The sequence below is a fragment of the Cucurbita maxima genome, unplaced genomic scaffold (assembly GCF_002738345.1).
Source record: "Cucurbita maxima cultivar Rimu unplaced genomic scaffold, Cmax_1.0 Cma_Scf00012, whole genome shotgun sequence".
NCBI lineage: Eukaryota > Viridiplantae > Streptophyta > Magnoliopsida > Cucurbitales > Cucurbitaceae > Cucurbita > Cucurbita maxima.
This window is the reverse complement of record NW_019272028.1, coordinates 678859-694412: the sequence shown is the minus strand read 5'-3', so window position 1 is coordinate 694412 and position 15554 is coordinate 678859. Positions and strand designations below refer to the sequence as shown.

Below are 15554 nucleotides of genomic sequence, written 5' to 3'. Positions count from 1 at the left end.
GTTAGTGTGAAGTATGGCCAGCCATTTTGTTTCGTTTTTGGTCAACTGGAGTTTGCTTGACCAATTTCCTGGCCTTTTGGACTCTCAAATTCCGTGCATCCGGGTCCATGAAACAAATCCATAATACCAATTGAAAGTCGCCACGTCGCATCCGAAAATGGATTGAAATTACGGAAAAGCCCAAAATGATATTCGTCGTGCATTTTGATTGGCCACGTGTGAATCCCTCAAAAACGGATGAGGACGTAGACAATTGCTTGTCCGGATACGCTCGTTCCTATAAAGCCCCCTGCCTCGTGGTAAGGGCCTCTACAGGTTTCCTCTGGTTCTTCGTCTTCAAAAATTCCTCCGTTTCTTGTTCATTACAAGAAAACACTTTTGAAAAATTTGGAGTCCGAGGCTTAGGCTAAGGCAAACTTCTGCAAGAACTGGCTAACTCTCAGGGAATTCTGGAGGAAAATAGTGATTGTAGTAATCAGAGGGTGGTTCTCGCCCTATATGAGGCCTTAACATCTCGAAACGTGAACACTGTTCACCAAATCCTCGCCCCCGATCTCGAGTGGTGGTTCCATGGTCCTCCCTCCCACCAATTTCTGATGCGCCTTCTCACTGGAGCCTCATCCAACGGCCAATCTTTTCAGTTCGTTCCTCAATCAATCACTTCCTTTGGTCCCACCGTCCTCGTTGAAGGCTGCGATCCTACCCGTTCAATCTCCTGGATCCACGCCTGGACCATCACTGATGGGATAATCACTCAGGTTCGCGAGTATTTCAATACCTCCCTTACTGTTACTCGCCTCGGTAACCCAACTGACTCTCCGTCGTCCTCCGTCGCGTCGGAGATTTCCTCTGCCTCGTCGCTGCACCATTGCCCTTCTGTTTGGGAAAGCACCCTCTCCAATCAGGTCGGGAAATCGGTGCCTGGGCTCGTCTTGGCCATTTAATCGGTTTCTCTGATCCGGTGCGGCCGTTTTCTCTTAAAACTAAATAAATCTGTAAAAAAAAAAAAAAAAAAAAAAAAAAAAAAAAAAAAAAAAAAAAAAAAAAAAAAAAAAAAAAAAAAAAAAAAAAAAAAAAAAAAAAAAAAAAAAAAAAAAAAAAAAAAAAAAAAAAAAAAAAAAAAAAAAAAAAAAAAAAAAAAAAAAAAAAAAAAAAAAAAAAAAAAAAAAAAAAAAAAAAAAAAAAAAAAAAAAAAAAAAAAAATGTAAGAAACTTGGTGTGTGTTTGTTGATTTGGTTCGTCGTTTTGCGTTTCTGTTTGGTTGTGTTGTTTCGTGAGTTTTGATATTGTGTGTGGTGGAGTTGGGTAATTACCATGGAGATGACTTCCCATTGGTCAGTTCCCGACGTATTTATAATCTTTATAATAAGGACATGTTCCAATATTTGCCTTAAAGCTCCTCATTCTTTTTTTATTTTCCTTTTCCTCCCCTTCCTGCTTTCCTTTCGCAGTGTGAAAGATGACGTAAAACTCTTCTTATGGGCCTAATCAGTATTAACTTATTTTCAGAGATAAATCGCGAATATATCCAAATGTTTGGGGCGAAAAACGAAACGTGAAGAAAATAAAAATGGGGAAAATGACGAATATTCGGATAAGTTCGAAAAACATCTTACTGGAGGCCGAGATTATAGTTTGTTGCCACGTGTACGGCCCGATGTGATTTGAGATCCAGGAAATTCTCGCGACTTTTCCTTAGCCACTGGTGGAACCTGGAGATTAAATGTCTGTAGGACGTTTGATGAGAGAAATCGGACGGTCAAGATTCATCAGGTCTGCCATTTGTGTAGGGCCCGGTATGAATGTCTGAATCTCTGATCTATGGGTGTTCGTGGGTTTCATGTTCTTCTTTTTCTCCCTTTTTTTTTTTAATAAAAAAGATCTCTTTTTCAAAAATGAAAATCAAATCAATTCATTGATTTAGTTTGGACATCTTTTTCACATTCTATATGTTTATTCAAAATTATATATAAAATAATAAAATTAGTTTTAAGTTGTATTAAAAATCTATAACAAATAAAATACATTATTGGTAAATATTAAATTTATATTCATATTTTCATATTTATTATATTAAAAGAGAAAAATACAATTATAATGAAATTTATAACCCAGTAACCCAGTAAAAGGGGTTATGCGTTTCACGTGGAAGGTCTAAAAGCATTATAGAATAAAATAAAAAAAGCTGCTGCTGATTCATACACCACCTTAAAAGAAAAAAAAAACGTTTAACGGCCACTTATTTTATGAAATAATTAGAAGCCAAAAATAATGTTGAACTGACCATATAATATTAGCTTTTTAAAGAAAGAAAAGCCCATAATTAAACTATATATTATATAATTACAGCAAAATATAATATTAATGTGAGTTGGAGACAGTAATGGAATTCATACAAGGATCTACAGCTTTTTGCGTGTTAATCAAACGTACAGACATTTAATTATTAAAAGATGAAAAGTGAAAATAATTCAAATTAAATAACATGATTTTGTTTCTTATCTTAATCTCTACGTAATTATATAATTAATATAGTTACAAAAAGATACTCCAAAAGGGAAATTTTTAAAAAATAATTATTGGTGCAAAAAAGTATAAGATTGAGGTCATTTTGATAAAAGCATCAAATAAACAATATTTCAGCAACAAAAAAGTATACCTTAATTGGCTGAATAAAACATTTATTCAAAATCAATGGTGGGCCCACTTGGAAATTAAATACAACTTTAGAGCATCAATCAAATAGATATAAAAATAATAATAAATGTGATGTGGAGAGAGACAAGTATATTTGATAATGTAAAGCACATATTCTCAGGCTTAGCTCCTCTCAGCAAAATGGAGATAAGTAACCAAAGCACTTTCGTGAGATATTTTTATAAAAGCATTAAAAGTCTTCTTTGAAAAGTAGTGATTGAACATTACACGAAAAATGGATGTTATCTTTTGATTAAAAGAAAAAAAAATTGTTTTTATTTATTTATTTAATATCTTAATCAAATCCAACTTGCTTGCTTTATTTATTTTTAATATTCTGCCGAATTAGGATTTAATGGGCCTAGCCCAATATTATAATCTTATGGGCCTACATTGGCCCACATTGTTTGTTTGGTTGCTCTCTCCCATGACTGATCCAGCCCAGGTACATCCGATCTTTTTCCAACATAAATAATCCGACGAGCTTATGTTATATCATGATATTTTATTCGATAGATATCATTTTCAATAAGCTCAAGGCTTAGTGTCTGTCTTTTTCAACGATTATTAGTAATGGACATTTCAAGTGCTGCAAAATAACGAATAAAAAAAAGGTATTACAGGGCAGTCGGCCATGTTAACGACAAAAGTGGGCATGGATACCGAATGTGCCTCGTGTGGGGGCAGAATTCAGAAATGGCCATCCCAAAAAGACCAGCTAGCGCTACTAAACTGAGATATTTGCAGATGCTCCTCTTCTAATATCTAAAAATCAAGAACAAAGGTGAACCTAAAACCTTTGAATTCCGATGTTGTTAGCTTGGATTTTGTTGATGATCGAGCTACTTGGTTGAGAATTTTGGAACTATTCTATTATATCATAATTGAAAAGTAAGACTTGGTACAAATTTACAGTAGCTAAACACAGATCATCAGAGTTGATGCTTAACCGATGAAGTTCTAGACTCTATACATGAACGAAATGGAAAACCTAGATCAACAACAATTTAAACTGGTTCCAGAGTTCTGTTGAAGAAACATACTCCGATCAGTTGGAAATTCCGCGACGAATCTATCTCGGCTGGTGAATCGTCCTCGGACTCACTTTCACGTTCACGATCTTGGGAGCCTTTTGAGCATACCTGGGAACCTCGGCTCCAGTCTGAGCCTTATGCCATTTGAAAGCCCCCATTGGAACCAAATCCTTGGAGAATTCAAATTCTTCCTCTTCCTCTGAAGAAGAAAACAAAAGAAACAACGAGTTCGTTAGTTTTGCGAAGAGAGGGAACGAATCGACTCAATCAGTGGCTAGATTTCAACACTTACGTTGACGAGCTAAGTCGTCGAAAATATTTTCTAGATCCGGAAGAACAATTTCTTCATTCTCTGCAAATGAAAAATCATTTTGAGGATCTTGAAAGCGTTCTTGAAGCCAGTACTCGCGAAACCACGGGGAGGACTGGATCAAATTCCACCACTGGTCAGAGAAATCCTCCACGGTCCTGTACGCCATGGGAACGAACAACGGAGCATTGGGGTTCAACATCGAAACGGAAGACGAGGAGGTTCTTCGAGCAACCACATCCATAGCTACTGCTTGCGAAAACGATTCGAGTTGCAGATGAAGTTTTATCCAGAGCTGATGAAGAGATATATAAAACTGAAAAAATGAATTAGCACTCAGGGTTTGGTTATATTACGGAAATGACACTGTAAAGGAATCCGGCCCAAGGTTTTGGAAAGTAAGTCTTCTCCGCCGGTCCAAAAACAGGTTGATTTCTTGACTACCCGACAAAACATGATATACCGCCACACGGTTTTCGCCCCTACATTGCTGCACGTCATCATTCTTATCCAAAACTGTGTACCCTTTTGTCTTTTCGCTTTTTTAATTTTTTATTTTTACGGTTATATTATAAAATTAATTTCTATCGTCTAACTATTAATACTACTTACTGAATGAAAATTTAATATTATCTGCCACATAAGAACTATTTAAGAATCGCGTGGACCAATCAGAAAATGACATGTCAAAAATGCTAATAAAAAGTGGAAATGATGACAGATGAGTATTTGCGTACTGCATAGTATTACTTTTTAAAAAATGAAAATAGTATCTGTACTAAATGTTCTTCATTAATCACATCAATATTACTGTAAAATGCCTGTCACGTTACATCAGTTGATTTTGATATAAACGAATAATATAATTCCTTTTTATTTATACTCTTCCAACTTCCATCAAAATTGCATTAAATGAACGACATTATGTAGCTTACAACACAATGGCGAATGAGAAAAATAGGCCCAGAGGATCAAATCGATATCTTATGTGGCATCCGAATTGAATTTTACAAGTTATTTTGGATGCGTGATGAATGTTAGAGTATCACCTTAATTGTTCTTGAGTTCATCGGTGCTTGCTTGAGTTGCCTCTTCGGTGACATTACATCCCAACGCTGCAGGATTCGGAGATTCTTGGACTTGGTTAGAGGGCAATTCTCGAGTTTGTAATCCAGTAAACCGTGCGAGATCGATCCATTGCTGCATATTTCAAAAGAAAGTTAAGTATCGAGCTAAGGTCGATAAAAATAACCCGTTACCGAAGTTTTATGAGAAGGCAAAATGGTCAAATTGATGGTTTTGAACTGATCTAAGACATAAATATTTGATGTGGAAAGGCAGAAGATGGCTAAAAAATGGAAGCAATACGCACCTGGGTACCCCAATAAGAGTTTAATGTTCGAGCAACAAATGAGACCATATTTACAAGCACAATTTGAGAAGAAAATGCTTCAGAAAATCGATGCTCCACTATTCCAGCAATAATCTACATTACAAGATTGTTCATCAGATGCTTGAAATGGATAAGATTAAGAAACAAGACTATAATAAAGAACTGAAACTGAAAACAAAATAAATGCAATGGTCAAATACAATTCTCAACAACTTATTCACACACTACATTTCTAATTTTCCACATTCAAATTCATCACTGCATACACAAGTTCTGTAGGTATATGGAGAAAAGGGCACTTAGATTTGCCTTAAGATTCGTAGTAAAAGGTTTTTTAATGGATTCCCCATTCCCTAATCACACATGAAAAAGAAACTAGAAAATAAGAATGAAATGAGTAATTCAAAGAACAGTTTATCATCATCAAAATATTTGAAGCATAAGCACGTCCTCTGGCTACCTGATATCGTAGATTTGCTGATATTCCCAGAAAGCACCCATAAACTGCAGCTGTTTTAAGTATTGGAGATCTCTTATTTCGTTGCTTAGTCGCCAATGCTGGATTGAGGAATCGACGAACAGAAAACAAAGCGTTTGAGGAAGCCACGGCCCCAATACTGGAAATAAATCCAACACTAGCAAGCTTTAAGCCACCAAAAACTACAGATGCGATCCTGTGACTCAGGTCCCAATTCTTTCCAGCAAGGTTCTTTTGAAAGGCATTATCTGGGATAGATCCAAGTAGACCTTGTAAAATATCAGTGCTTCCAGAAGCATCGAGGTCATCGGTAGAAAGGAATGCGAGGGTCGGTGCAGGGAGCCAGACAGTAAAAAAATCAACAACTACACCTCTTAAGGTATCTGTAATAACGTAATCAAGTTCCAGGAAAAAGTTCTCTTTTCGCTTCTCATATTGTGCTATAAGAGTAGTTGTTAGCGAAATGGCTTCTTCTATTGCTAATCTATGCAAGAATTTAGGATCTGCCAACAATCTTTCCCTAAAACCCTGTGCCAAAATGAGGTATAGTATGAATCAATGTAAAATTTTAGCAACATTTCTAATTTACCAGATGGTAGTTTGAAATTTGTATTGAACCATAAAAAGAGAATTCAATTTTAGAAAGCAAATACTAAACCTGGAAACGATGCGTAAGCTCTGAAATTAGAGGATATTGCTCCAGATCAAAGAAGTTCTGTAATACTTCTGGTGATACTAAACCCAGATCCAGCCCTTTTTGGATATCCTGAAAGTATGCCATGATATCTATTGAGTAGAATATAGCATATATGTCGACCAATAACTAACTTCTAATTTTGAAGCTATTTAGAAAAACTCCAATCTTTACAGCCAATTATTTAGAAAAACACCTTTTGAGCTTGGAGTTTCTGTATTCATTCTTATCAATGAAATTGTTGTTATGAAAAAAGAGAAGAAAGAAAAAAGAGCAACCAGTCACAAAGCAAAGTTCAGATTAAATCATAAAATGTAACGACGAATGTCAAATGGGGAAGAACATAACCCAAATTATAGTGGCAACCAACATAGAATATGAACTATTGTACAAATTTCGGATCATGAAATGATTTCATTAAAAAAAAATCATGAAATGATTCGGTCCAGTTGGTTAGAGGTAATACAAACTAGCTGGAGTACCACAGTCATGTTGAGGATTGTTGGGAGAAGAGTCCCACGTCGGCTAATTAAGGGGTTCATCGTGGGTTTATAAGTAGGAATACTATCTCCATTGGTATGAGGCCTTTTGGGGAAACCAAAAGCAAAGCCACAAGGACTTATGCTCAAAGTGGACAACCATTATGAGATTCGTGGTTCTAACATAATATTAGAGTCATGCCCTTAACTTAGTCATGTCAATAGAGTCCTCAAATGTAAAATAAAGAAATTATGAGCCTCGAAGATGTAGTCAAAAGTGACTCAAGTGTCAAACAAAGGGTGTACTTTGTTCGAAAGCTCCAGAGAAGGAATCGAGCCTTAATTAAGGGGAAGCTATTCAAGGGCTCAATAGGCCTCAAGGAAGGTTCTATGGTGTACTTTGTTCGAGGGGAGGATTGTTGAGAATTGTTGGAAGAAGAATCCCACATCGGCCTAATTAAGGGGTTGATCATGGGTTTATAAGTAATGAATACTATCTCCATTGGTACGAGATCTTTTGGGGAAACCAAAAGCAAAGTCATGAAAGATTATGCTTCAAGTGGATAATTTCAATTCGTGTTCCTAACAAATCATTCAAAAGAAAATCAACTTAATGTATAGTATGGTGCTTATATAGCATTTGCAATGGATAATAATATGGGAGAACCTTGAAACAAGTACATCAGACCCACAAAGAAAAGCTAACCTGGGGAAGACCATCTCGCTTTCTTCCAGCTGCATTCATAACTCTAGCAATTTCAGCACGATCAAAACAGTTTCTGCTGCAGGGTCTGGCAGCAGAATACCACAAGAAATCTGCAACAGGAACTTCACCCTCTCTCCGCATTTGTTGTCTTTCGGGATCAAGTAAAACAACTATTTGGTTTTTCTTCGGTACCTTTCTCGAGATTCTTGCAGGCAGGCCAGTGCCTCTAGCTCCATAAGCAACATGGCTCGCACCTGTCACAACCACCAGCATACCAGTTCCTCCACCATCTGCCATGGCTTGTAGAATAATTTGTGACATAGCATATTCTTCAACTACTCTTGCTTGGGCAGATAAATATGAACTTGGACCAAAAGGACTGGACGGGTAAGAATTCAGGTCAACTGAAGCTCTACGTGATATAGCTGTGAATCCAGAGATGAAACCTGAACCAGCTGGTGGAGCAAATACTTTGCGATCGGCTTTTGAAAGCCCCCTAATACCCTCTGCTTGTACAGTTCTCAAAACCTATTGATATTGTCAAGATCATACATCAAAAACTTGCAAGAAGCTTGAACAAGACTAATAAGAGAACTGACAATTGAAGCCCACATGAACATTATCTACTTCGAGTTTAATTGGATAATCGATAGACTAGCTTGTTTCTATTTGAATCGAGTCGTGTTATCTAAGCTTACGAAAAGTGATACAATGCATCCAGTTAGAATAAGATGAATTACCCTGAGAGGTAAACCGCAAGCAATAAGACGAACTCCGTTTTCACGACAGCAACTTAGAAGAGGTTCGTACTCCTGCCAGCGCTGTGGTGGCCAATGTAAGGTGTAGGACTTCAGAGTTTCCCCATCGATCTTCTTGTCAATGTACTGGTTGAGCTGCTCCTGCAAATTGGAAGGAAACGCTTCTAGAGCCAGAGATAATACCCTTTCGCTTTCATCACACCTTCTTTTCAAGTTTTTCACAATTTCAAGCTCCAATTCTTTATCGTCTCGAATCGGAACTTGTTCGGCTTCCCCTAAGTAGACGACCCGAGCATTCATTATCTTCTCCCATAATTTACTCTTGTCCTTCCCCACAGCTAAAGGCTCTCCAATGACAGTCGCATCGTAAATCCTCGAAGTAATTGATTCCTCCTCGGGTGTCGAAGCTAGAGGCGGAGGCGATTTCACCGCGTCTAGCACCGGAATCGCTGTCTCTGGCGCCTTCTCTTCCGCTCTGACCACCGCTGATTGTAGAAACTGTGCGCCGATTGCAATTAATGGAACGCCAAGCATGGCTCGTCTCGTACTGAGTATTTGCACGGCTGATTTTTGCCCTACCTCATCGGAACACTCCGAATCTTCATGTGAAAACCGGAGGCAATGAACATAAAAACTTGAGTGGCTATTTTGCCTAATTGAAATTGCAAAGCTGTTTCTCCTTGTTGAAATTCCCCCAACAAATCGACACTCCGCAATCGAATTCCGCCGGAGAGAATCCGCCGGAGCAGCATCCCGTGACCGATGGACGGTAGAGCTCGCATGTACAGGTCCACCACTGAGGCCGCCATGGCTATGGAGCTTCATTTCGCGATAAGGGTGTGGCAGCCCTGTCACTTCCACGTCGTCACAAAAGAAAACCGATGGAACCGACGAATTGAATTTCAGCCTCGAAATTATATTGCAATATTTTCAGCACACATTTGTTTTATCTGTTTGATTAATTTGAGAAGAGAATCATCTTATTTATAATCAAATAAATTACAAGTATATAGAAATAGTAATAAATGAAAATAACAATAATTGGAAAGATATTTACCTTATAGTAAAATATCAAATATAATATATGGTAAACTATAATTTATTACTAAATATCTTGAACACCCCACTGCAAACTAAGCGTCGGATTTAAACAAACGTGAAGCTTGAATCTGAAAAATTCAAAGAGGTTAGAAACACTTTTCATGAAGATGCTAACAACCCGGTTCTTGGCCATCAAAAATTGCAGAGGGAACGCCGCTCAGCGGCGATGCTGCCTTGGCTTCAACGAGAATATGTCTAATCTATGAAGAGGGATTGTCGCTTAGCGACGATGCTGCCTTGGCTCTGGTGAGAATATTTCTAACCCCAAGAAGTAGAAGGGAAAACCTAGAGCAAGGGACAAAGACAATGTTGAAGCCGGAAGAGTCGCCGCATTGGGCGAAAGAGCCAATTTTGGCGAGAAGGGCAGTCGGAAGAGTCGCCTCATCGGGCGAAGAAGCCAATTTTGGCAGGAAGGGCGGCGGCAACTTGGTTGGCGAATAGGCCAGTGCGGCACCCAGATTCCGAAGGTAAATCTCTGCAAAAGGTTGATAGGTTTAGGTTAGGGTTTATGTGAAGGACGAAGGTTGATTGGGAAGAAAATGAGAGAGACTATATTGACCAAGGGGAAAACCGATTAGGTTGGAAAAGGTGAGGTTGTATGTATAGAGTATGACGAAATGTGATTTGGAGGTCAATAGGGTGGAGCCGAAGAATAATCAATCGGCTCTGCCTGCGGCAGCCATGAAGACTGCCCCTGCAGCGTCAAATCCAGCAGGGGTGGTGGAGAAGAAGATTAGAGAATTCAAAAGCCATTGAAAAGAAAGGATCGGGGTTGTTAAACCGAGAGGACTCTAATACCATGTGAATGTTTGATTAATCCACCACACCTAAATGGTGTGAAAGTTATCTTATTTATAATCAAATGAATTACAAAGATATTGAAATAACAATAAATGGAAAGATACTTATGATAATAAGACAAATATTAGATATTTGTCTTATAATAAAATATCAAATATAATATATATGGTAAACTATAATTTATTACTAAATATCCTTAACAGTTTTATAAATTACAATAATAATTATAATTCAAGAATAGTTGAAAATTCTACAAAGAAAATGTTACCATTTCGAATTGTTGCGGTTGAATCTATTAGACTATACAAAATTAAAAATATCTATTAGATATATTAATTTTATTTATTAAAGTAGGTTAGTTTTAAATTAATACTAAATATGTCAAAATGTAAATTAGGTTAGTATTGAAATTAAAATAAATTTAAAAAGAGCTTGAAATTACAAAAATTAAACTTTTAATAAATATTTTAAATGGTGCAGTCAAATTTTTTTTCTTTTTCTTTTTCTTTTTTTTTTTGGAATTCGTGAATTGACCTTTGAAATTTTTAGCAATCACATATTAAAAAATAATCATAAAAATACAAATTGAAAGGAGTGATCACAAAATCAAATACGTGAACCAAAAGTATGGGATGTGGATGACAGGTAGATACATAGTCGGAACATTGCGTGGTTGGAGTGCGAAGCTGCGGATTTTGTCATTTTGGGATTTATCTGGTCATTATAACTGTAGAAGCCAGTGTCCTCTTCTTAAAAAAAAAAATTATATTTGTGTTTTTTCTTTTGATTTTCTCGTTTTAAAATAAATATTTTAAAGGAAGATTTCCACACCCTTCTTTATTAAATTATCTATTATTGTTGGCTTGCGTCATTATTGAAAATTTGGTGTCTTATTAGCTAGCTATAGTCAAAATTGAGAGTGGGTAGGGTAGTTTAAATATTATAAAGAGGTTAATTATTATATTTTTGTAATTAATTTCACAAGGCTACAATAATGGTTGTTAGTTAATTTTTTATAAATCAAATTATTAAAATAATTCTAACTAACTAAATTTTGATTTAATTTATATTATAAATATTATGTTGCAGTCAATATTAATAATTATAATTTATAAGAAAAAAAATTAAAAAGAGAAATAATCAAAATAAATAAATGAAAGTTGGGATAAATAAATAATTAGAATAGATTATATTGAATTTGTTTCTCTCATTCTTTTCCATTTACACTCCAATTTTTTTCAGAACTCAAATTGTATGACATGAAGAATATTTTTTTAAATTATTATCGTCATGTCACTATTAACGATGATTAAGAAGAAGTCTGCTAATTTATGAAATGATCATAAGTACTGTCACTATTAAAGATGATTGAGAATAAGATTACTAATTTAGGAAATAATCATAAATATTGAGGAGCACAAAGCAAATTCATGAAAAATTATGCATGGACAATGTTAGCGTGAGAGTTTATATTTAAAGTGGACAATATTATATCATTATGAATATATTGATGGCTAGATTTTAATTAATTAATTAATTATATATATATATATATATATATATATATATATATATATATATATATAAAACTTAATGCAATGATTAATTTGAAATATATATTTTTTAATTCAATAATATTTAGAGGGGTACAATATTTAAAAATTAATTAATGGACGATATCGTGAGCTTTTGTCTCTGTAACCGACCCTTTCTATCGATAATACTCGGATCACCCATCCCTTCGGACCCTTCCTTCGATTTTCATGGGGCCCGCAACAATTTCTTTGGAAATTCCATGATGTGAGAATTTAAGTTTTTTATTATTATTCATGGGGCAAGCGGGCTTTCTTCGGTCTGGCATCTTTCGGTTGGGGCCCACCCGGGTTAGACCGCTTGTTAAAAGGTTGTTAACATAGAGATTTCTATTCGGAATAGTGAAATGTGACAAATTTCCCTTATTGGGTACGGGCTTACCGGGCTTACCGGGCTTACCGGTTACATACAGCTGAGATAAGGGTAAAATCATAGTTTCACGATCATCTACTAAACTGCCCTGCCTTCCCTCCATTTCCATTAATTGTCTCTATAGGTTTTCAAAAACTCTCCCGGCTTCCATATTTCTTTCTTCACTGTCACTTCTGTGGCGTTCTTGAGGCATTTGAACAGAGATTTGCCGTCGGCGATAATTTCCGTTGAGTCTGACGATTTCTTATTCATCTCCGGTGAGTTTTTTACAATTAGATTTTTCTTCAGCTATGTTTTTAAGCATATATGTTCATCCTCAACCTCTGTAATAACTCGCATTGCAACTCTTCTTGTTTTAGACAAGTTCTATTTGATCATTCGCTGAGGATAATTCGTTAAGCATTATTAGCGTACAGCATGTATGTTTATTATCGATCGGAAACTGATTTTTAAGGCCTTTTACTTTTTCGTGGATTTTCTTCAATCGCTGATGGCGGTGGAAGGAAGACTGAGTCCTTTACTTTGCAGGAAAAAGCCCTACCTCCTTGGACGTAAAATGGCAGTGTGATCTCAAGGAATCTCGGAAAGAGTAAACAGGCTGGAGTTATTTTTGGTTGCTAGCACAACACAATGCAAGAATGTCTTTCCGAACAATTGTTTGGTTTGCTTACCAGTACCTTTGCTGATCAACCTTTTATTTTCAAGAAATTTACGGTTCTCTTTTCTCTCATTTATGCGATATCAAATGGATATGTAATGCTTTAACTTCTCCAATAGGATTTCCGGCTTCGCAATTCTAATATGTACGAAATATCGATCCTGGTTTGCCTCTGTTTCTCATCAACTACAGTGTTAGGAAGTTTCATGGTGTATTTGAGGCTACTAGCCAAGGTGACCAGAATATTAGTCCATATGCTTGGACTGCTGATGGCATGGATTATACTCCATATTCTGCACAGGTTTTTTATGCAAAACACTTACTGTATTGGAGATGTTTAGACTTGTATAAGATTGTTGGATGTTCATAATATTTAGGATCTCTTATTATTTTGTTGATGAGGTTAAATAAGACTGCGGATGCAGTGCCGCCTCTTGTTGAAAGATCAGTTAGGCCGATCATTTCTGACAATTGTTATGAGCCAAAGCTTTTTTTGGTTTGAACTGGACCAACGACAGATAAACAGGTTGATTGCTTTGTTTTCATCTTCACCTATCTTGGAGACTGTTTCCCATCGCAATGAGTGAGAAGTTTCTCGAAAGCTTTGCAAACTATCAATGTAAGAGAAGCCAGCAACAATAGTGAGGTGTTTTCTTCAAATATAAATGTTGCTTGTCTAGATTCAAAGAAAAAGTGGAGATCCTAGTTCAAGGTCTCCCCTACAAATGCGAGAGAGGATGGTGAAAATTTAAGGAAACCAACATAGGAATTAAACCTTTCAACTTCAAATCATTCTGGCTACGAGTGGGAGGACCTTTCTTGTACATCACATTCTCCTGAAGAAGAAAGCAAGTCTTGTGAAGCTCCTTCCAATGGTTCTTGAAGACATAGTGAAATTGAAGAATGTCCATTGTTCAAATAAGGAAATGAAATATACTCTTCTTCCTATTATGATGTCAAAGTTGAAGATGAAGAGTACAAGTCAGCGAGCTGCTTTGGAGGTGAAATGTTCCTTGGTCAAATCTTGAAGATGTAGCAGAAAATATCAAAGGCGATGCACTAAGCGACGAAGAGAATTTGTTAGAGGATAATCACGAGGACATTCAGACTCTTTGGATAAGAATAGGGAACAGTTGTTTAGGAGCTAAGGACGTGGTTTGAATTCTGATTGCCAGCTGTAGCTGAGGTACTTGGGCACCCCTTTTTGGTACTTATTTGTTTTCGTCTCCAGTACATGTACCTGTCTATGTTATTTTTTTCCTTCCTTGATGTATAAATGATGGTTTTCTTTTCACTAAAAAAGATACTAGCAGAAGTTAGAGAACTGAAGTTGTTACACGTAAAAACAAGTTCAGAAACCAACTTATTGCAGCAGGAGCTGGTATGAATCATTCCACGTGACGATGCTTTTTTGTTATAGACATTTGTAAGTGTATTCTCTTTAAATTGGAGTTCTGCTTATGTGTTTACGCCTCTTTTAAATTTCCATCTTCTTGATGTACTAAATTGTGGCTGAATTGTATTGTAACACAGGCTGGATCAAAAACTAAAATTCAAAGTTTAAAAAGCTGTTGCAAGATGTCGGGAAGTGGCATAAATACTAATAAGAGCAGCATGGAAGGAAAATAGCTTCAGTCAACTAAAGCGATGCATGCAAGCCTTGATGAATCTGTATTGATCGTGGTAGGTTTTGATGGTTCTTCTTTGTTATCAATTATGACTTGCTGGTATCCTTCCAGTGATATTATGGGATCTCTTCCTGCAATGAGGTCTGTGCATTCACATGTCTCAACAGCTAAACTTAAATAGTGAAATTTATGTTCTTAGTGGTGTTAATGGAAAAGTAGGGTATGGTAATTGTTTGTGTTAGAAATCACGGATTTACACAATAGTACGATATTGTTCTCTTTGAGCATAAGCTCTCATAGCTTTGCTCTGGGCTTCCCCAAAAGGCCTCATACTAATAGAGATGTATTCCTTTACTTATAAAACCCATGATCATTCCCTAAATTAGGACTCACTCCCAACAATCCTCCCCTCGAACAAAGTACACTATAAGCCTTCCCTGAGGCTTATGGAGCTCTCGAACAACCTCCCCTTAATTGAGGCCCGACTCCATTCTCTGGAGCCCTCAAACAAAGTACACTTTTTGTTCGACACTTTAGTCACTTTTGACTACACTTTCGAGGCTCACAATTCTTTGTTCGATATTTGAGGATTCTATTGTCATGGCTAAGTTTAGGGCATGTTTCTATACCATGTTAGGAATAACGGATCTCCACAATGGTATGATATGCTCCACTTTGAGCATAAGCTCTCATGGCTTCGCTTTGGGCTTCCCCAAAAGGCCTCATACGAATAGAGATATTCTTTTCCTTATAAACTCATGATCATTCCCTAAATTAGCCAACGTAGAACTCACTCCCAACAATCCTGAATTTTTTTTTTTTTTTTTTTTTTTACCACATACTTAGGTGGGT

At 36.5% G+C, this 15554-nt stretch overlaps 3 protein-coding genes and 1 long non-coding RNA gene across 4 annotated transcripts in view; 2 read left to right on the top strand and 2 right to left on the bottom strand.

Annotated features, from left to right (window-relative positions):
- The first annotated feature begins 301 nt into the window (after positions 1-301).
- On the top strand, positions 302-1395 carry LOC111487633 (wound-induced protein 1-like). Its single transcript, XM_023135109.1, has 2 exons — positions 302-997; positions 1189-1395. The coding sequence occupies exon 1, from the start codon at positions 597-599 to the stop codon at positions 942-944; it is 348 nt and encodes a 115-aa protein (XP_022990877.1). The 5' UTR covers positions 302-596; the 3' UTR covers positions 945-997; positions 1189-1395.
- Positions 1396-3543: 2148 nt separating this feature from the next.
- On the bottom strand, positions 3544-4341 carry LOC111487067 (protein EARLY RESPONSIVE TO DEHYDRATION 15-like). Its single transcript, XM_023134292.1, has 2 exons — positions 4024-4341; positions 3544-3930 (listed from the first exon to the last, which is right to left on the bottom strand). The coding sequence occupies exons 1-2, from the start codon at positions 4283-4285 to the stop codon at positions 3770-3772; spliced, it is 423 nt and encodes a 140-aa protein (XP_022990060.1). The 5' UTR covers positions 4286-4341; the 3' UTR covers positions 3544-3769.
- Positions 4342-4815: 474 nt separating this feature from the next.
- Positions 4816-9470, bottom strand: LOC111487066 (protein RETICULATA-RELATED 5, chloroplastic-like). The gene is made up of 6 exons (XM_023134291.1): positions 8532-9470; positions 7792-8319; positions 6571-6678; positions 5895-6440; positions 5414-5527; positions 4816-5241 (listed from the first exon to the last, which is right to left on the bottom strand). Exons 1-6 carry the CDS (start codon positions 9372-9374, stop codon positions 5092-5094), a joined length of 2289 nt encoding a protein of 762 aa, XP_022990059.1. The 5' UTR covers positions 9375-9470; the 3' UTR covers positions 4816-5091.
- Positions 9471-12681: 3211 nt separating this feature from the next.
- LOC111487799 overlaps positions 12682-15554 on the top strand; it is a 4579-nt gene continuing 1706 nt past the window's right edge. The window contains exons 1-4 of the long non-coding RNA XR_002719111.1: positions 12682-13375; positions 13452-14260; positions 14378-14500; positions 14608-14843. This is a non-coding gene — a long non-coding RNA (uncharacterized LOC111487799). The remainder of the gene's footprint in view (positions 13376-13451; positions 14261-14377; positions 14501-14607; positions 14844-15554) is intronic.